The 22,260-nt window shown below is 35.2% G+C and overlaps 1 protein-coding gene across 7 annotated transcripts in view; it reads right to left on the minus strand.

Moving 5' to 3' along the window:
* The window catches only part of BTBD10 (BTB domain containing 10), a 74,026-nt gene that overhangs the window by 7,849 nt on the left and 43,917 nt on the right, over positions 1-22,260 (minus strand). For all 7 annotated transcript variants that reach the window (XM_047690677.1, XM_047690680.1, XM_047690681.1 and 4 more), the window contains 4 exons: positions 13,559-13,755; positions 10,953-11,238; positions 8,132-8,234; positions 6,549-6,669 (listed from right to left, as the gene is read on the minus strand). In XM_047690677.1, coding sequence (XP_047546633.1) covers positions 6,549-6,669; positions 8,132-8,234; positions 10,953-11,238; positions 13,559-13,755 — 707 coding nt within the window. The remainder of the gene's footprint in view (positions 1-6,548; positions 6,670-8,131; positions 8,235-10,952; positions 11,239-13,558; positions 13,756-22,260) is intronic.

Consider the following 22,260-nt stretch of genomic DNA (forward strand, 5'->3'; position numbering starts at 1 on the left):
CCCCCTAAAACAAAGCTAATTACATAATAATTATTAATAATATGTAGTGATATAATAAATGATTAAATAATATGTTATTATTTAGCCATGCCTCTCTCTAGGCTGGCTACTTTCCATTATGACTTCTTTTTAATCCCCTTGATTGCCAAACTCCTAGATTTTTCAACACATTCTTTTTCCTTTAACTTTTGAACCAGTTCCAATCTGGCTTCCAGTCGGAACCAATACCAATCAGTACTCCTCAAAACTGTTCTCAATATAGTCTCCAAATGACCTTTAGATTGTTAAAAATAATGAACACCTTTTGATCCTGTTCTTAACTGACTTCATGGTTGAACCCTCTTCTTAAAACACTCTTTCTTCCTTAAGAATCTTTGATGCCATTATCCCTGGTTTTCTTTCTCATCTGGAGTTCTTCTTGATCATCTTTGCCAACCCCTTCTCCTCTAGCTGTTCATTAAAAAATGATGTTTCTCAAAACAATTTTCTTTTCCTCTCTTTTACCTTACCTTACTTCACCTAATTCCTAAATTCATTCCACTAATTCTTGTCTTCTATATTCTAGATGTATTATATTCAACTACCTTCTGGAAATCTCCATTGGGATGCTACTTCACAGGCACCTCAACCTCAATATATTCAAAAGTGAATTTAATCCTATCTGCTTCTCCCTGCAGTGTTTTCCAAATCCGTAAATGCCACTGCCATCCATTCATTTCTCAGAATCATCTAAGAAGAGTGCCAGGCATATAGCAGGAACTTAAATACTTGTAGAATAAATAAATGAATCCTTGATTCCGCTTGCATCTCTTAATTCAACCATTCCTCAAGCCCTATCAAGTCCACCTCTTAAGTGCACCTTGAATTGTGTCATTTCCTTTTCTGGAAGATGCTAACCAAAGATAACTACAGAATCTCTTATTCCACATACTTTTCTGCAATGGAACCTTGACATCTCCCTTTCTCCTCCCCTTTAACCTAGGCTGGTCATACTGACTTGCCTGTAACCAAGGGAGCATGGCAGAGGTGACAGTGCATGATTTGCAGTTTTGTTTTGGTCCTCGTAACTCTCCAAGTACTTCCCTGCTGAACCCAGTCTCCAGATTTGGAGAAGCCCAAGATGCATGAAGAGGTCACATGCAGGTTCTCTGACAGTCCCAGCTGAACCCAGCATTTGAGTCATTCCACTGCAAGCAGCAGACTTGTGAGTGAAGAAGCCTGTAGCTTCTTCTTCTTCTGTGTCACCTCAGCCCTTCAATTACACATGAGATGAGACCTCACATATCGTGAAGCAGACACAAACCACCTCTGCTGTACCTTGTCTGAGTTCTTGACCCACGGAATAAAAATTATACTTTATGCTAAGTTTGGAATGGTTACATAGCAATACTTCACCAGAATACACTCTATCCCCAATGCCCCCCACCAAGTCCAAGTCATCCTTAACTCTTACCCCAACTACTATAAAACCTAATTATATTCCCCCAACATTTACTTTTGCCCCTGTATAATTCATCCTCCCCCCAGCAGCCAAATTATGCATCTCCTCTAGTTTAAGTCTTTCATGGCCAATACTATCTAAAAACAAAAGTCCTAAATCCTTAACTTGGTCCATAAAGACCTGTTACATGAAAAGGAGATTATAGACCAGTGTGTAGAGTCCTTTAAAAAATATTTTCTTTAAACACTACATATATATTGTACGTAAATCCTGTGGGGAGGGGAGGGTGTGGGTATATCCTGCACATAAATTTAGTCTGGCCCATATTTCTCTCCTGAACTTTAAACATATATACCCAATGCCCCCCAACCATTTCCACTTGGACATCTAATGAGTATTTCAAATTTAACATGTCTCAAATCAAGCTTCTAAATTTTCACTGCCCATGAAGTTTCCCACATCTCACTTCATGGCAACTCCACATTTCCAGTAAATTAAAGTCCTCTTCTCTCTTCCCCATCTCATAACTCAATCAACAAGCAAATCCTTACAACCCTGCCATCCAATATGTCCAGAATTTAACACCACCTACTGCTCCCACCCTGATTTAACCCATCACTATCTCCTACTTGAATTATGGTAACAGCTTCCTAAATATCCATTTACTTTTACCTTAATTCCCCCTCACAATCCATTTCCAACACAACAGACAAGAGTAATTCTTTTAAACCACAGTCATATCAGGACCATAGCACTGTACAAATCTATACTGAATTCCGCTCCCCTGAAATGGTACAACCTCAAAGATCATATATTACTACTCTGTTCAAGACAGTGCAATGGCTTCCCACATCACTCAGAGTAAAAGCCAAAAGGTAAAGGTCCTCCATGACCTAGGTCCCCTCCTAACCTTATCTCCTACTGTGGACACTCTAACTTACTTCACTCTCTTTGCTGCTCTCAAACATGCCAGGCAAGCTGCCTCAACCCTTGCACTCATTGTTACTTTCTGCTTGAAATTAAGCTTTCCTCTCCAGTTAAGGCTTCTCTGGCTGCTCTATGTCCCTTCCTCACTTTCCCCCGCTCCTCAGCAGTGATCACTAACATACCATTTGTTACTTATTCACCTGGTTTGTCTGTCTTCCCAAAGAGTGTAAGTTCCATTAGAACAGGAAGTTTTGCCTGGTTTGTTCATGCTGCATCCCCAAAACTTAGAACAGACTGGTAGAGAATTAACAGTCATCAGATATTTATTCAGTTAATAAATTTTGCTTTCGCCCTACTTCTCTGGACTTACTTCTGACCACTCACACTTCATCCCTCCACTCTAGCCATACTTCCCTCATCTTTCAGTTCCTTAAGCATGTCATATTCCTTCCAACCTGACAACCTCTGCGAATACCTTTTCTGCAGCCTGGTACAATCAGCATCTTATCCACTTGCCATTCCTTTAGGTCTCAGCTTTAATGTCACTTAGATAATGACTTTCCACAGCCCCTTTACCATACACTTCTCATAGCATCTCATTTCTTCACCACATTTTTCACAGCTTTTCATTACCTGTCAAGTTATTGTTCACAGCTTGTCATTACTTTTCATTACTGTTCATTACTTCCCCACTAGACTGTAAACTCCATAAAGGCAGGGACAAGGTCTGTCTTGTTCATCATTATATTTACTATATTCATGGAACTCACAAAAAGCCTGAGTAAGAGGCGGGAGGATTATAAGTTAAATGGTAAACTAGAAACACACAGCTGATACTTAAGAATTAGAGATAAAGTGGGGCACCTGAGTGGCTCAGCTGTTAAGCGGCTGCCTTTGGCTCGGGTCATGATCCCAAGGTCCCAGGATCGAGCCCCACATCGGGCTCCCTACGCAGCAGGAAGCCTGCTTCTCCCTCTCCCACTTCCCCTGCTTGTGTTCCCTCTCTCACTGTGTCTCTCTCTGTCAAATAAATTAAAAAAATCTTTAAAAAAAAAAAAGTATTAGAGATAAAGTATTGGAAATCCACAGGGTATGGGAGTGTTTGAAGCCATAACGATGAATGGCATCACTTAGAATAAGTGTATAGGTTCTGTGAGAGAGAAGGGAGCTTAACACAGAACACTCGGGAATGAGCTCATTCAAGAGATCAAGGATCAGGGAGCAAGTGAGAGAAAGATAAACAGAAGGCCTAAAAGAAGAATGTCAAGGAGCTAAAGTAAGAAAGAGTCAAGAAGAAAGGAGTGACTTAACAGTGACATCTAAAGAAAATGCCTTCAAAGACAGGGATGCCAGCATTACCACTAAATTTTTAAACACTGTTCAAAATATTCTAGCCAATGCACTAAGACACACACACACACAAATATAAAGTGTTATTTACAACAGAGCCAATTATCCACCAAGAATATGTGAGAACCAACTGAAAAACTATTAGAAATAGAGTTTCTATTAGGTAGCTCATACAATATATAAAATTCAATAATTTTCTTATGTTAGTGGTTAGAAAATTTAAATATCCTCTACATACAACAAAAAAAATACTAAGTATTAAAAAATAAACAAGATCAGAAGAAATTAAAGACATAAAAGAAAACTTAGTAAACGGAAAGACAGCAGTTGGAGGAGACAGTAAAAATGTTAATTTTTCTAAAACATCAACTTCAAAGAATTCCAATGAAAACCTTAAAATATTTTAAATAATTTTCTTTAATATCTACAATAGACATAGGTTAAATTTGAGTCTGAGGCTAAGAATTACTCTATACAGAGGAAAAGACTAATGATACAGAGAAGATGACAACAATTAGAATGGGGTCCTAAAAAAAATGCATGAGGGATAAAATAATTTATTCATTTAGCAAATGTTTATTGAGTCCTTACTATGTGGCAGGCAAGCACTATGGACACAAAGTTGAAAAGGTATAGATAGTCCTTTGTATAATTTTAAGACACAAACAGACATCTTAGTGTAATGTGCCATTCGAGTATTCAGTAAAGGCACATATGAACAGGAAACAATTCAGTTTTGGACTCAAGTCTACACCTACAGTATCCTATTATATTTTTACAAGGACATTTTTGTCTCTTCAAATTCTACATAATTTTATTTTAATAAAGTCTATGAGAATTCTATTTTTAAAAATATGTATTACAAGTATTCTGGAAATAGTTCTAATTATTTAAAAGCCAAAATCTAGAAAAAACATTATTATATATATTTTAAATAAAGACTTTTACCTTTAATTCCATAACAAATAAATGAGACTTAATAGTGATGACAGAGTCTATGTCCAAAGGATTATAAAACCAAATCCACATGTTTTTTATCTGATAGTCCCCAAAATTTAATATTTAATTTTAAGAATTAAAATTAAAATGGCTCTATGAATTTAAAAAAAAAAACCACAAAACTTTAGATCTTGAGGATCTAAATTAGAATAATTAATGCTCATGGTTTGGTAAAAACATTTTTTAAGATGTGAAAAAACAAACTTTGTTCGAATTTACATATGTATGCTCTACCTATTTGACTTTAAACTTTTTAAATATCATTTATAGAGAAATGGACTCAGAGGTGGACCAGCAACTTTATCCTACCTACTGATATTTTTATGAAGATTTTAAAGAATGTTTGGCAATAATAAAGTGGTACTTAGGGGAGGACTTAGTAAGACCACACAATTTCAATGAGTTAGTTCTTAAATAAGCATGAAGAGAACACCTATCTTTAAGTATACACTTAAAATATGAAATGATATTTCCCATTCACAGTGCACCTGGGTGGCTCAGCGGTTAAGCGTCTGCCTTCAACTCAGGTCATGATCCCAGAGTCCTGGGATAGAGCCCTACATCAGGCTCCCTGCTCAGCAGGAAGCCTGCTTCTCCCTCTCCCTTTGCCGATCCTCCTGCTTATGCTCTCTCTCTCAAATAAATAAAATCTTCTAAAAAATTATTTAACATTTTACATTTTACATGTTTCTAACACACCAATCTTTGAGAAGGTATGGCAAGCTACCAGTGAGTTTAGGTTAATGAAGTAAAGATAACCATAAGTCTATAGCCTTATTAACATAAGGCTATAACCACATATAGGAAGCTTTTGAAATGACTTCCCACCATATATAGGATAAAATGTAAGAACATGAGTTTGGATCAAAGACCTTCTACAATGTGGCCCATTTATTCTCATCTCCTGCTGGTCCTGATATAAAGTCTCTGTCCCAACTAGGTTCTTTCCAAAATATGTTTTTTGCATCTTTAGTCCAAAAATCTCAGCTGTTAAACTACCTCCTTACTCTATTCTTTCTAATCATTTCAATTTATTCTTTACTACCTGCCTCCTCTGAACTCTTTCCCAATCCCTCTAGCACACAATGACCTCTCCTTCTGAACTTTTCCAGCCACTCAGCATCTCAGTCAACATCTGAAAATTCTCTTATTCTGACTTTTCTGTGTATAATCACCTTTTTTCTTCCCCTCAGGAGGTATGGCAAATGGTGAGAGGGAGGAGTGCTGGGGTGGTGGTAAGGGGAAAACACTGATCAAAAACTTGGGATTTCCAAAGTTCTAGACTCTGCTTTGAGGCTGTTTAATGTTCTTAAGACAAAGTCACTTAACCCTTTGGATAAATGAGGGTTAGGTATTTAATCTAAGATCTTTAATGAGAAATATTCTCCTTGAGAGTTATCTTCCACAGTGGCTTAGGATATTATCTTACGTGAAAGTACAAAAAATTATAAATCTTTGGTTGATGTGATCTCAGGAGTGAAGCCAAATACCATACTTGACCAAAGCCAGGGCTCCCAAGCTGGGAGATAAAGACTGGCAACAAATGACAGAGATGAGGTCAAGGAGGAAATCTAGGAGAGTCTATCAAAAATAAATATACATATATACATACAAACATATACATATAAATTTTTTTTTGAAGTTTTGGAAAATTGCACAATTGGTTATAAAAATCTCTGTAGACTTCCATAAAGCATCCTTATAGTATCACAGTGCTTTATAATCCAATTGAACAAATATCTGATGTTCACATGAACAGCACTCTTTCAGGCTTTTCATTCCAATATATTGTAACTCTACAAACCACTCACACACAAAACATCATACTTACTGAGATCTCTACATTTAATAGTACTATATTCAAAAGAAATACAAAGGTAGTCGCATGCTTCTCTCAGTTCAGGAATAGATATGCCATCAGGACAACGAATTATTCCTGTTTTGTAGTAATCCTTAAAAAAAAAAAAGGAAAAAAAAGTAAAGAATGCATAAAACATCTACAGCATAAGGTGGCCAAAACCTTACTATTAAGGTGAAGCTGCTAGCCTTTTCAAAAACAGTGGAGCTCTGAGATTTCTGAACTGTGGAATTTTAAAGTTAGATGGGACCTCTGTTCACCTAACCACTTTTTCATCTTACCAATAAGAAAACGTTGGCCCAAATGGGTTCGTTGACTCACCTAGTCAAACAATTATTTAGTAGCAGAGGAAAGCCAGGTCTCCTGATACTGATATGTTTCTTCTCTCTATTGTAGCATGCCAATTCATATGTATTTTCCACTCTACAAGTTATTTTTCTATATAACTACCATCAAATTTTAAAACTTTTTTTTTTTTAAATTAAGTGATACATTTTAAGGTACCTTAACTATTACTTACAGAATTGAGCAAAATTTGTGGTTCTTAGTAAAGAACTTCAAGTCATATTCCAGGTATTAATATATGTAAACAGAATGCACAATTACATATTCTTCTTCCAAATACTATTTTTTGATGTGTCCCAAATTATGAACAATAAATAGTACTTATTTCCAAGATCTACTTTAAAAATTGTTAAGGGCTAGCCCCCAAATTACAGCTGAGTCATTATTTTTTTTTTTTTTTTTTTTTTACTCAGCAACTCCATCAGGGGTTAAATGAAGTAGGGCCAGATAAAGCACTCCCCTCTCCCCCCCAAATTAAGATCTGCCTTAAGCTTCTTGAGGTTCAGAGCCACAATAACACAATAAAGTTGCTATACTAGTGCAAGCAACACGTCTTTTGGTACTTGCCCAAGTACTAACAACCTAATCAAGATCAACTTCCATTCCTGTCTTTTACCCCATGATCCTCCCTGCCCATTTTTCCCAAAATTATCTGAGGAAACCATATTTTCAGACTGTGGCATAGTCACAGACTATAAATCAAAGCTTTATCACTGATTTGAAATTACAAGGAGGAACTCTGTAATACTAATTCAAATATTCCTCAAAATAAAAGGTTAAAACCTCAAAAAAAAAGGTTTAAAACAAAAATGCTATTACATTTTAGATGACTTTTATATGTTAACTGTCCACATTGCCAGTTATAGGCAATAAAATAGTAGAATTCAAGTCATCACATTTATCTCAGATAGCAAAAATGATCAACTTATTGTATTTAAGAGAATGAGGGAGGGAGGAATAACATGACTCCAGATGGATTACCACTAAACCCTTTGAAAGAACCACCTGTTTATACTTAAGAGATGTCACATCCCCTGACCTATATTTGTATCAAATTATCTTTATGTACTAAAATAAAAATGAATAAAATGGTATTTTTTAAAAAACAATATTCTGCATAGAGATATCCAAATAGAACTCTGCTTCTAATACAAATACCTACCAAAAGGGAGTTCTATGATTAAGTCAAGACATAAAAAATGAGCACTCACCAGAATAGCTCGAAACACTGTGGAGCCAATTCCTTCTGCCACTTCATACTCTCCCTTCTCATTGGGACGTGTAAAGTTATGTTCTCTGCCAGATCCAAACATCCTATGATATTAGTAAATAATGAGAAATATAACAATAGGATACTGCCTTCAAAGGGAAAATTTATTTCACGTACAAAAGTAAAAAGGAATTATAATTTATTCATAAATTAGTTTAAAAATTCTTAGCAATTTATTCTGACAAAAGTAATAAATGAAGGATTATTAAAAATACTACCTTTCTGATGGGAGGGAATAGTAGTATAGATTCCCTATAAGCAAACAAAATCAGCTGATAAAACTCAGAAGCTAAAGAACTTTTCAGCCCCTTCTTCTCAGGGAGAGAAAAAAAAAATCAATCAATCTAGGGGAAAAGGTGGTTTTTATACTAATCTTACCAGAAAGCGGGGGGGAATGGAAAAGGGAAACCATGTTATCTATACCTCTTCCTTAAAACTGCTACCCTCACTGCAAAGTTAATGCTATAATGCAGCACATACAGTAAAGTAGGAAACAGGGAGGTTAGGTTGTTTCACTTTTCACGACTCTAACATAAATATAAGAAACATCACTCAAAATTCTTACACTTGTATCCCAGAACTGAAAAATTAGCAATCAAATGCTCGGGTAAAAAGGAATGAGGAAGCTAAGCAGTGAATCAAAAGTTTAAACAAATGAGTAAAATGCTCTTAATACTAATTTTTACATAAGAAAATACAGATTTCTGGGGTGCCTGGGTGGCTCAGTGGGTTAAGCCTCTGCTTTCAGCTCAGATAATGATCTCAAGGGTCCTGGGATCAAGTCCCACATCTGGCTCTGTGCTCAGCGGGGAGCCTGCTTCCCCTTCTCTCTCTCTCTCTGCCTACCTCTCTGCCTACTTGTGATCTCTCTGTCAAATAAATAAATAAAATCTTAAAAAAAAATACAGATTTCTATTTTTTCAAGTAATGTTCTTGGCCCTTTCATAGTAACTATGAAATGTTTTTTGAAAAGAGCAAATGTGCAGAGTATGTTCTTCAAAATCAAAAGTTTAATACATTACTCCCAAGAAAATTTTAAAACTGTGGTTAAAGGAAGTTGGACCTCCAAATTAAATGATACCATCATTCTTAAGTATTGGACTCAACAATTTCCCAATTTAAATGGTTTCTTCTTTTGTTATAACACAGAAATCTATAAAGAACAAAGCTTTTTTATTTCGAAGTTTCCAAAAGAATGCCAACTGCTTTTTACAGTACCCATGAATATTAATTTTCATCCCCAAAGATATGCTTTACTCAACTAGCATGAAAAAGATGACTTCACTGTTTAAAAAAAAAAGCAAGGACAGTCTTTCAGGAATCAAATGTCATGCAACTTTCTCAAATACTTGAAAATTTTTTTTTTTTTTTAACAAAAGGAGAATGTTATGCTTCTCAGTTCAATATGGATACACACACAGAAATATTTTGGACTTTGTTTTGTTTTGCTTTTAAAGAAAATGTAGCCTAACAAAGGAAACAAAATTTCAAATATCTACTTTTTAAGAGTGTTTCTTTAAAATTTGGGTAAAAATTAAAAGTATTAATAGTGTCAGGTGCCTGGGTGGCTCAGCTGGTTAAGCAACTGCCTTCAGCTCAGGTCATGATCCTGGAGTCCCAGGATCGAGTCCTGCATCAGGCTCCCTGCTCCATGGGCAGTCTGCTTCTCCCTCTGACTCTCTCCCCTCTCATACTCTCTCTCTCTCATTCTTTCTCTCAAATAAATAAAATCTTCAAAAAAAAAAAAGTATTAATAATGTCGAGTCATCCTCCTGACACCTTCCCTCAATAATCTTCCTCTGTGCTACTAAAAATACATAAAAGCCATACTTGTTTTCTTTGCCTCAGATATGTAAAGTCTAACTGCCAATGTTAAAAAGAATATTCAATTATTCAAAATGTGCAATGTCATGTTAGCTTTTATTCTGTATTCAGAGGAGAAATCACATGTACACACACAAAGGCATCCTAAATAGTTACTCATATACAACCTAGGAAAAAAACACAAGTTTTTTACACCATATAAATTTCTATTTCATTTCTATGCTCCTTCACTTTATATTAGAACAGGAAAAGATACTAATTTTACAACGAAAAGATACTTGAAAAAAAAATGAAAAAAAAAAAAAAAAAGGTATTTGCTCATTTTGGACACAATGAAAAATCAAGTCTATATTGTCTATATCATTCTTAAGACGACAGTTCCCCAACTACAAACTTCACATTGACCTTTACTCTAGACCCACACAGATTAGAATACAACTACAAGTATCTTTCCTTCATTCTAACTCCTTGTTAATACCTTCCTTTTTTTTTTTTTTTTAAATCTGGCAATACATGCTGACTTTTCAGCTAACCAAACTCTTTTTTTTTCCTCTTTAAACAAAATGCTGATACCTGTTATATTTGGTGGTTGAATTTGGGATTCCCCCAAGTGAAAAAAGCATGTATTACTGTTATACTCACCTTGTTAGATAGAATTTAAGGTTTTAACCTGTGGAGATTGTTTAGGACCCTGTCTTCATTAAATAATTTTTTTTTTCTTGCTGATATAACAAAAATTGTTAGAAAAAAAACCAAGTTCAAGATCTGGCTCTACCATTTTCTGGCTATACTAACTTGAGCAAGTTATATTTAACTTCCAAAGCTCAGTTCATCTATAGAACAGGAATACTACATTCCAACAGGGAATTACTGTAAAACTTAAGTAAAATAATGTGAAAGTGCTTTATAATAATACAAAGAACTGCAATAACACAAACCTGCCCAACATTGTATTTGGCTGTGCAGTAAAAATGGATGGGTCTACAACAAATCTAGTGTTATCCACTATTAGCGTTACTCGTTCCGATGTTCTCACATTCCGAGCTCCTTCTTTTGCATTTTCATATACAAACACCATCTCCCCAGATGTCTTACAGCTACCATCCGAACTTGACTGACTACTGTTTCTGCTGCTGTTCCCAGCACTGCTACTGGAACCATTTGGAGATGCCTTTTGAGGACGAGGACTACTTGGACGAGAAGAACTATGATCTTTTTCTCGTTCTGAAATAAAGATGTTAAAGTTATGCAAATTTTCCTTTTAAAAAAATTCAAGATCCACATTTATCTTTTAAAAATTCTGATGTAGAAAAGTTGTTTTAAATCACATTTCTGGGGGCCTAGGCAGCTCAGTTGGTTAAGTGTCTACCTTCGGCTCAGGTCATGATCTCAGGGTCCTGCCACATTGGACTCTGCTCAGCACACAGTCTGCTTCTCCCTCTCCCTCTGCCCTCCACCCCCCCACCGCCACTTGTGCATGCACGCACTCTCTCTCTCTCTCTCTCTCTCAAAAAATAAAATAATATCAATCAATCAAAGCATTTCTGCTTTTTGATTTCAAGTAACATTTTCACAGAACACCATAAATATTACTTCCCAGGAATAAAACCTAAAACATCAAAATGTTTTCTAAATTAATTTTTGTAGATTTTTAAAAAGATGTGTAGCTGACTAATGCTCACTCAGACTAAGATCAAAATTAAGGTAAATTTCATGCTAGTATGCTATTTAAAAATACATGAAACCCAAGGAATAGAATAGTCTTACAAGTTTACAAGTCAAATAAGCACTGACAGGAAGTAAAAGATTAATGAAAATACCAACTTTAACTGTCCTAAATACTAAAAGTATTAGTACTACTCTGAGAACACTAAGTACAAACTTTGGACTCTCACTATATTAATTAGGCCATCCCCAAACTAGTAATTTATCTCACAAAAGCAAGGCCCCAAAGGAAGAAAAAAGGTCACTAAGGACACAAAACTATTTATTCTTTCAAATGACTTTTAATGTCTACCAACCAAATAAAATGGCTTCAATAGCTTATGATACATTGCTTTTTTTTTCAGTCTCACTTTTTGTTGGAATAAAAGCACTGCCGCAAATTCTAAAGGATCATATAATTACTATCCATAATTTTAATTAGGTAGGAAATATTGTTAAAATTCAGAAGGTTTTCTTCAGCTGTTCCAATATTCTATAAAGGGAAAATTAAAACTAAGATTCTGTGATAAGTTCCCTTTAGAGGATAGAACTACACTTTAAAGGTGACCTAAAAATGTACCTCCATCTCATCAGATTCATCAGCTTCTGCCAAATTCCTCCATGACTCAGGCTACTCAGAACATTCTGTACAGCTTTACTGATGATATAATTAGGTTTGCTTTATCTCCAGAGATATTCTGACACCTCCATTTTATTGCCTGTTTCCAGAATGCTGGTAGCATCCCAAAACCAAAATTTGCTGAATTAATAAAAATCATTTATTATATCTTCCTATTCTCTTCCCAGGGATTGAATTTAGCATATTAATGAACTGTCAACTCCTATTTATACTTGCATGGATTTTTGGCTTATCAGTACTAGTCTGACTTTGAGGACCTACTTAGATACTGACAACCTCTCTGTATAATTAAGCCCTAAGATAAATGATTTTGATTTGTAACAATCAAAAACAATGTGAAGGTATTAGATTTGCCCCTTCTCCAAGGGAAAATGAAAATCAACAAGTTCACATTGCTAATGTACTTCTCAGTCACACAATTTATTTACCTGAAATATAATAATGTTCATTTACAGTAATGAGTAGGAAGGGAAAAAAAGACATGAGCTACTTGCCAAGAAAAAAAAACAAAACAAAACACCTCACACCTTCCTTTTCACCATCTATTTTTTAAGTTAAATTTAAAATACTGTCAAAACTTAAATTACTACATGGTTATTCTAGCTTTCACTTCCTTTTCTAGCATGATTAACCAAGAATTCCTATCAACAATTTACTACAAATTTTTAAAAATAAACCACTTTTTATGTATCACATAAGATAAAAATCAATTTGAAAGACTTCCGGGCACCTGGGTGACTCAGGCACCTGGGTGACTCAGTCGGTTAAATGTCTGCCTTAGGCTCAGGTCAGGATCCCTGGCTCCTGGGATCTAGCCCCAGGGCATTTGCTCAGTGGGGAGCCTGCTTCTCCCTCTCCCTCTGCCACTCCCTTCCTCCCCCTACTCCTGCATGCTCTCACTCTGTCTCTCTCTCAAATATTTTTAAAAATTAAACAAATTATCTCATACCACAGTTTTAAAGGCTTTTCAAATTTCTTTATATGAAACTGTCCCAGACTCAAAAAAAAAAATCACTTTTAAGTTTCATTTAATAAGCTGATTTCTTATAGCAAGAATGAAGCTAAGCTAAAATAGCAACTGAATAGAACTAAGAAGTTAATTTTACTCTCAAGTACTACGCAGAATTCAGTCATTACTGTTTTAAAAAGGTAACTGCATGCTTTTAAAAACTGTCAGGAAGATGAGTTAATTTTACGTACCAACATGGTGTTGTCGTGTTGGAGAAGTAACATTTCTAATACAAGGAGTGAGTTGAGATTCTGTTCTTTCGTGAGATGAATCTCGTGATCTGTCACTTGATCTTCGTCTATCTCTTGATCGTTCATGTCCCCCGCTAGCACCATGTAGACTCATTTTGGTGTGGTCAACAACTCCTTTAGCAACACGTGAGGGAGTACTGGTAAGTCAAAAAAGAAAATTAACCATAAAAGTGGAACAGGAGATCACAAAGGCTTTTAAAGAAAAAAGCAATTAACATTAAACTACTACTATTTTGAAGTTTAAGAATCAAATGCTACTTTACAATTCTGAAACATAATTATCTTAAACGTGTAGGTTTTATAAATGCTGGAACAGAGTATATTTAAAGATCAAATAATCCAACTCAGTTTTTTTTTTAAAGAATGAGAAAACTAAAGCCCAGAAATGTTAATTAACTTTTGAGTAAGTAGTAGTAGTAATAGTAGTAGTACTAGAGACCACCCAGATCTCCTAAATATTGCTCAAACATTTTGCTCTCTTTGATGGGGGCAGGGGTGGCAAGGCAGAAGCAGAGAGAACACCAGCTTTCAGAACTCTAAAAAGAATCAGCGATGGGGCAAAGTAACTGGTCTCCTTGCCAAATACAATAAGCCTACATGCTTAATCAACTCATCTTGATTTTGATTGAACTCCTTTCAACATTTTTGGCAAAAAAAAAGTTTTTTTTGAAAAGCATTTCTCTAAAAAGCTTAATTAACTGTGCTCTGTAAAGCTATAGAATTTAAAATTTTAAAGTATCTTACAGGTAAATTTGCTTGTGAGAAGTGAATACCTGAGAATGATAATTAACTAGTCTAGTTGACAGAATTAAGTCACAATTATTTAGGAAGATAGATGTACCACATGTACAATGCTATAGAGAAGTTCCCAGAAGGAACTTACGTGTACCCGTCTCAGTAACAGATGTGTATCAGTAATACATGAACACATAGAAATTTAAACAATTCAATAGTAATCCCAAATTTCAAATATAAAGCTGGTAAGTATATATCTCAAATATGTAACTAATAAGTGAGAAATAGATAATAAATGCTTTAATATCTCAGAGGAAGAAAACTTCACTGCAGACTTGAGTTAATCACTGATGAATCAGGTGCTAGCAACTAGGTAAGATTTTCATAAAGTACACTGCAGGTAAGAAAACTAACAAGAACAAAACTGAGAGAGCCAAACTTAATACCATGGAAATTTACCATCTTATCATTATACCATTGTGCATCGTTTAAAAATTTAGTGTTTTTTATAAGTAGAAACAGAAGAAACTTCACAGTTTTAGAGAAATACAGAAATATAACACAAATTGTACTTTAATACTTAGTTGCTCAACATGTTGAGTATTACTTAACATTATGGAACCTTAGTTTCCTCATCTGTAAAATACAGGTTCTATTTACTTTATTAAGGTTAATATGAGGATTAAACGAAGAAATAGAAGTACACTAACCAACAATGTACCTAGCACAACAGAATCGCCCAATTAAATACTAGTTTATTTAGTTATGACAGATGGAGATATTAAAGTTCAATCATAAGAACTGGTCGGAGTCACACAGTATTTAGTGGATATGCTAATAATACTGTACCCTAAGCCTTTTGATTCATTCCAGTGTCCCCTCCATATTATTAACCCTGCACTCCATCATTGAAACCACACTCGTTAAAATTTAAATCTTCTTGATTCAATTTTAAATCCCATAGTGCTTTCCAGAACATCTCCTCTGTTGGCTTATTGCCTACAATTCTTTATTATTTTAGTATTTTCTTTTATTAAGAAACTCAGTCATCACCTCATTATAACAGACTACAAAGATAAAAGATAAGGCTGGGAAAACTGGGCAGCTATATGTAGAAGAATGAAACTCGACCATTCTCTTACACAGTACACAAAGATAAACTCAAAATGGATAAAAGACCTCAATGTGAGACAGGAATCCATCAGAATCCTAGAGGAGAACATAGGCAGTAATCTCTTCGATATCAGCCACAGCAACTTCTTTCAAGATATGTCTCCAAAGGCAAAGGAAACAAAAGCCAAAATAAACTTTTGGGACTTCATCAAAATCAAAAACTTCTGCACAGCAAAGGAAACAGTCAAGAAAACAAAGTGGCAACCCACGGAATGGGAGAAGATATTTGCAAATGACAGTACAGACAAAAGGTTGATATCCAGGATCTATAAAGAACTCCTCAAACTCAACACACACAAAACAGATAATCATATCAAAAAATGGGCAGAAGATATGAGCAGACACTTCTCCAATGAAGACATACAAATGGCTATCAGACACACGAAAAAATGTTCATCATCACTAGCCATCAGGGAGATTCAAATTAAAACCACATTGAGATATCACCTTACACCAGTTAGAATGGCCAAAATTAGCAAGACAGGAAACAACATGTGTTGGAGGGGATGTGGAGAAAGGGGAACCCTCTTACACTGTTGGTGGGAATGCAAGTTGGTGCAGCCTCTTTGGAGAACAGTGTGGACATTCCTCAAGAAATTAAAAATAGAGCTTCCCTATGACCCTGCCATTGCACTACTGGGTATTTAGCCCAAAGATACAGATGTAGTGAAAAGAAGGGCCATCTGTACCCCAATGTTTATAGCAGCAATGGCCACGGTCGCCAAACTGTGGAAAGAACCAAGATACCCTTCAACAGATGAATGGATAAGGAAGATGTGGTCCATATACACTATGGAGTATTATGCCTCCATCAGAAAGGATGAATACTCAACTTTTGTAGCAACATGGACGGGACTGGAAGAGATTATGCTGAGTGAAATAAGTCAAACAAAGAGTCAATTATCATATGGTTTCACTTATTTGTGGAGCATAACAAATAGCATGGAGGACAGGGGGAGTTAGGAGAAGGCAGTTGGGGGAAATTGGAAGGGGAGGTGAACCATGAGAGACTATGGACTCTGAAAAACAATCTGAAGGGTTTGAAGAGGTGGGGGGGTGGGAGGTTAGGGGAACCAGGTGGTGGGTATTAGAGAGGGCACAGACTGCATGGAGCACTGGGTGTGGTACAAAAACAATGAATACTGTTATGCTGAAAATAAATTAAAAAAAAAAATGATTAAAAAAAAAAACATACTGAGCTGACCAATCTTGCTATCCTGCACTATCCTGTAAGGGGAATAGCAGATTGTTTGCTAGATACTAAGACTAAATCTGTTTTACCTTAGGCCATGAAAGAGAGAAAGACATTACTTAAAGATATATGTTAGAATTATCGAGATTATCACCTGAATTCATTTTTTTGTCAGTCACATCATTTCATTATTAATAAAGAAAATGGTGAAACTTTTCTGGATTAAAAAAAAAAAAAAAACTTTTCTGGGTGTAAAAAAAAAAAAAAAGATAAGGCTAACTTTGTATTTATCCTAAGAGTTACTTCTAGGGAAATAAAGGCAACCTATCAACCTTTATCAGTTACTTGTCTTTCATAAAGCCACAGAACAAAAAAAATTCTACTCCCACCTTTCTAGTGAAAAAGATCAAAACAGGACTGCATCCTTGGAACATAATAGTTTTCTTCTTATAGAAAAGATCCTACTGCATTTATGTTAAAAACCTCAGAGTAGAAACAATGGAATTTCTGGTTTGTCTTAAAGTAGGAAAAAGAGGGGCGCCTGGGTGGCTCAGTGAGTTAAAGCCTCTGCCTTCAGCTCTGGTCATGGTCCCAGGGTCCTGGGATCGAGCCCCATCTTGGGCTCTCTGCTCAGCAGGGAGCCTGTTTCCTCCTGCCTCTGCCTGCCTCTCTGCCTACTTGTGGTCTCTGTCAAATAAATAAATAAAATCTTTAAAAAAAAATAATAAAGTAGGAAAAAGAAAGCAATCTACACAAATAGAAAAAGGATTATATATTGAAAAAAACAACTCCTCAAATTATCTTAGATGTTAAGTTTTAAATGTGCTTAAATATGAATCTAATTGTTAATCTAATGGACAAGGTATAAACACAACTACAATTAAGGCCAAATGCAGGACAAATGCTCAGTTTGAGTGAGGGCCAAGGAGACTGATTAATTGAAAAAGTATTTCTATCAGACACTTCTATAACTGAAACATTAACTGCTACTAAGCATTTATTCTGCTAAAATATTGGCTTTAACCTCTAAACTGTTTAGATTTTAAATAAATGCAAAAGGTATCATACTTCCATTCTTTCTTTTCATTCCCAAATGGAATGTACTCTGAATCAGACCTTCAAAATCAGATGTCATGGAAGACTAATTATGTCCTACTTGATTTAATTAAATAATTTTAGATCAGAAAAGCACTCTAAGGGCAAAAATAATTAGTATGTGTAAAAGAAAATGAGGACAAGCAAGTTCAGAGGGGAGAAGTCTGCTTCAAGTTGCATTTAAAAGAGTCAGAGATCTGTGAACTCAGGAAAGGTACGGAGATGAAGATTACATCAGCTCCAACATCTACTTCTAGTCAGGACAGAATAACAAGGATTGAATTTACTTTCCTATCTGGGGGAAAAAAATAGACAAAATATATAAAACAATGGTTTGTAAGACACAGTTCATCAGCAAAGAAAGTGATCCCTGAAAGATGAAAAACAAATGAGATAAGCCCAACAACTGCTCCAAATTATTTTTTCCAAATTACTATTTTTTATTAATTATTTTTATTAACATATATTATTTGCCCCAGGAGTATAGGTCTGTGAATCGTCAGGCTTACACCCTTCACAGTACTCACCATATCATAAACCCTCCCCAATGTCCATAACCCAACCACCCTCTCCATGCTCCTCCCCTCCCCACAGCAACCCTCAATTTGTTTTGTGAGATTAAGAGTCTCTTTCCAAATTACTATCTTAAGAGATCTTCCAGAGTAAATAGGGAGGTGAAACCCAGGTGGAACCTGGTAGACGCAGGTAAGGATACGGAGTGGAGAGCTTGGGAATAGTAGGTGCCAGGAGTTCTCAGGAAAGAGTACCAGAGAGGGGGGAGCAAGCAGCACAGAGAAAACTTCAGAGATCTGCAGTCTTCTTGAAATACTGAGCTGAGCACCAACCAGCGAATATATCTGAGGAAACGACATAAGGCCGGGGAAAGAACCAACTCAAAGGACAAGAAGACACAGTGACCAGGACTCATATAGGACCTACTTCCCCCAGGCAGGCTGGAAAACCTCGTAATTCATAGGGCACTAGAGAAAGAATCTAAAGGGTCTTGACTCTGAAATGGGAATTAGACCTAGACTAGTCACTGTGCTAGTCATATCTAACAAATCTTAACAGGAAGACCTGAAAAGAATCAAACTGTTTCCAAGGAACTAAACTGAATTGTAAAACAAAGCTCAAGAATATTTATAGAAAAAAAATACCCAGCATCCAAACAAGGTAAAATTCACAACGTATGGCATTCAATAAAAAATTACCAGGCACGCAAATAAGTAGGAAAACATACCTGTAAGAGATTTTAAAAACTCAATCAATATCAGCTTGGAACTGACATGTCTCAGAATTAGAAACAATGACATTAGAAGTCATTATAATCATATTCCTCCAAAAGGTTATGTAGAAATACAGAAGAAAAAAAAGATGCAGATCAAACTCCCAGAGATAAGAATGATATCTTAGATGAAAAATAGACTGGATGGAATTAAAGGAAAATTACACATTATAGAAGAAAAGTTTTGTGAATTTGAAGACACAGCAAGAGGAAATATCAAAAATAAATACAGTATTCATTATAAAAAAAAATAATTGGAGTAAGAGTGAGCGGCAGGTCAATTTCAAATGCCCTAATACAAGTATAATGGAGTCCATAAAGGAAGAAAGGCAAAGAAAAAGTATTTGAATCATGTCTTGAAATGTAATAAATATTACATGTAACACACACAACAAATCCCACATATTAAGAAAAAAACAAAACAAAACAAAAAAAACCCTGTGAACCTATGTTTGTTTTATCTAGCTGAAACATCCTTCAAAAATAAAGAGGGAAATGCATTTTCAGACACACACACAAAAAGATGAATGAATGAATTAATCATGAGCAGACCGGCACCTTAAGAAGTTATAGGAAGCCCTTTAGTCAGAAGAAAAAGTAATGCCAGACGAAAATATGAATCTACACAAAGGGATGAAGAATACTGGAAATAGTAACTACATGGGAAGATTGTTTTTTATATTGTTTAAATCTCTTTAAAAGATTCAAACAAATCTCCTTAAAAGATTTAAATAATAACAATACAGTATGGGGCTTATAACATATACATATAACTATAATAGCAAGTTTGGGAGGAGAGACATAAAAATACACTATTGTGGCTCTTAAACCATTTCTTGTGTCAAGTAGTATTGCTTGAAGGTAGACTGATAAATTAAAGATGTCTATTATAAGCCCTCAAACAACCACTAAAGTAAGGAAATGAAGAATTACAGGTAATGAGCCAACACAGAAGAGAAAATGAAATAATTAAAAAAAAAAGATGCAGGGGCGCCTGGGTGGCTCAGTGGGTTGGGCCGCTGCCTTCGGCTCAGGTCATGATCCCAGGTTCTGGGTTCGAGCCCCGCGTCGGGCTCTCTGCTCAGCGGGGAGCCTGCTTCCTCCTCTCTCTCTGCCTGCCTCTCTGCCTGCTTGAGATTTCTCTCTGTCAAATAAATAAATAAAATCTTTAAAAAAAAAAAAAAAGATGCAATTAAGAGGGCAAAGGAAAAAGGGAGAGGATGGGGAAACAAGAACAAATGGGACAAATAGAAAATAAAAAGCAAGATGATAGACTTAACCATATCTATAATCACATTAAATGTAAGTGGCCTAACCCATAAAAGTTAGAGATTATCAGACTAGATATAAAAGTCAGAGCCAATTACATATGTTGCCTACCTGAAACACACTTCAAATATAAAAGTACAAAGAGATTCACTATAAAAGGATAATGAAAGATCAACTATGCTGACACTAGTCAAGAGAAAGCAAAAGTAATATTAATATCAAAGTAGACTATAGAGCAAATAATATTACCAAGGCATTTCAAAAAGAAAAAAGGGATATATTCATTAAAACCATGTCCCAAAAGTTCTTCTGCTTCATAACACAGCTTCAAGATACATGAAGCAAAATCTGATAAAACTTTAAGAACTCCATAATTATATTAAGAGATTTCAATACTCCCTTGTAATACTTAATAGAGCAAATAGAAAATCAGGAAAGATGAATAAAATTTGAACAACACTATCAATGACCTGACATTTATAGAACATTTAAGCCAGTAAGAGCAAACAACTCATTTGTTTCACATCCACACAAAACATTTACCAAGACAGATGATATTCTGAGCAACAAAACAAGTCTCCATAAATTGAAAAGAATTCAAACATATAAAATTTGTCCTCTGATTACAATGGAATTAGATTAAGATTCAGTAACAGAAACATATATGTACATTTCCCAAATATTTGGAAATTGAATAACACCTTTTAAATAATTCATGGAGCAAAGAAGAAAGCAAAAGGGAGAATGCAAAATTTTCAAGTTAAAAACAAATGTAATCAAAATGTATAGAATGGCATGACATTATAGCAGCAGTTAGGGAGCAAATTATAGCATTAAATGCCTATATTAGAAAAAAAGAAAGTTCTAAAAAATAAATAACTTGTTTCCACCTTAAAAAACTAAGCAAAGACTAAATTAAACCCAAAGTGGAAAAAGTAAGCGTACACTAATTAACACTTCTATAAGCAGCACACAGGGTGTGCATCTTCTTTCCTCCCATTCAGAACTATTTATGCTGAAATATTTTTATACTTGTTAGTTGTTAAGTTAAATATTTTAAAAGTCATAATTATGTAATTATGAGGGTTGGACTCATCCTGTAGGTTTATAAGCCATTTATAGTTATTCTTACCTATTTTTTAATGTTGGGTTTGTGGCATTTTGTTTATTAGCTTGTATGTTCTCTATATACTAAAATAATTAAATGTTTGCCTGCCATGTAGATTTTTTTAAAAAGTAGAAAAAGTAGTAAGAAAGATCAGAGTGGAAATCCAAATAATAGAAAACAGAAAAAAAACTGGGAAAAAAAAATCAATGAAACAAAACCTAGTTCCTTTGAAAAACCCAATTAAGGGGCGCCTGAGTGGCTCAGTGGGTCATGATCCCAGGGTCCTGGGATCAAGCCCCGCATTGGGCTCTCTGCTTGGTAGGGAGCCTGCTTCCTCCTCTCTCTCTTCCTGCCTCTCTGCCTACTTGTGATCTCTACCTGTCAAATAAATAAATAGAATCTTAAAAAAAAAAAAAAAACAATTAAATTTATAAACCTCTAGCCACTGGAGATAAAAAATTGAGAAGATACAAATCCCAATATTAGAAATGAGAAAGCTGACATCACTACAAAGGTCACCCATATTAAAAGAGTAATAGAAGAGTACTATAAACAACTTTACACAAATAAGTTCATCAACTTAGAAAAATTGGACAAATTCTAAGGTACCAAACCTCACTCAATAAGAAACAGATAAGGTGAACATCTCCATTTTTTAAAAAGATTTTATTTATTTGAGAGAGAGAGAGAGAAATAGAAGACATGCAGGGGGAGGAGCAGAGGGAGAGGGAAAGGGACAAGCAGACTCCTTGCTGAGACTAGAGTCTGACTTGAGGCTCCATCTC

The sequence above is a fragment of the Lutra lutra genome, chromosome 10 (genome assembly GCF_902655055.1).
Source record: "Lutra lutra chromosome 10, mLutLut1.2, whole genome shotgun sequence".
Taxonomy (NCBI): Eukaryota; Metazoa; Chordata; class Mammalia; order Carnivora; family Mustelidae; genus Lutra; species Lutra lutra.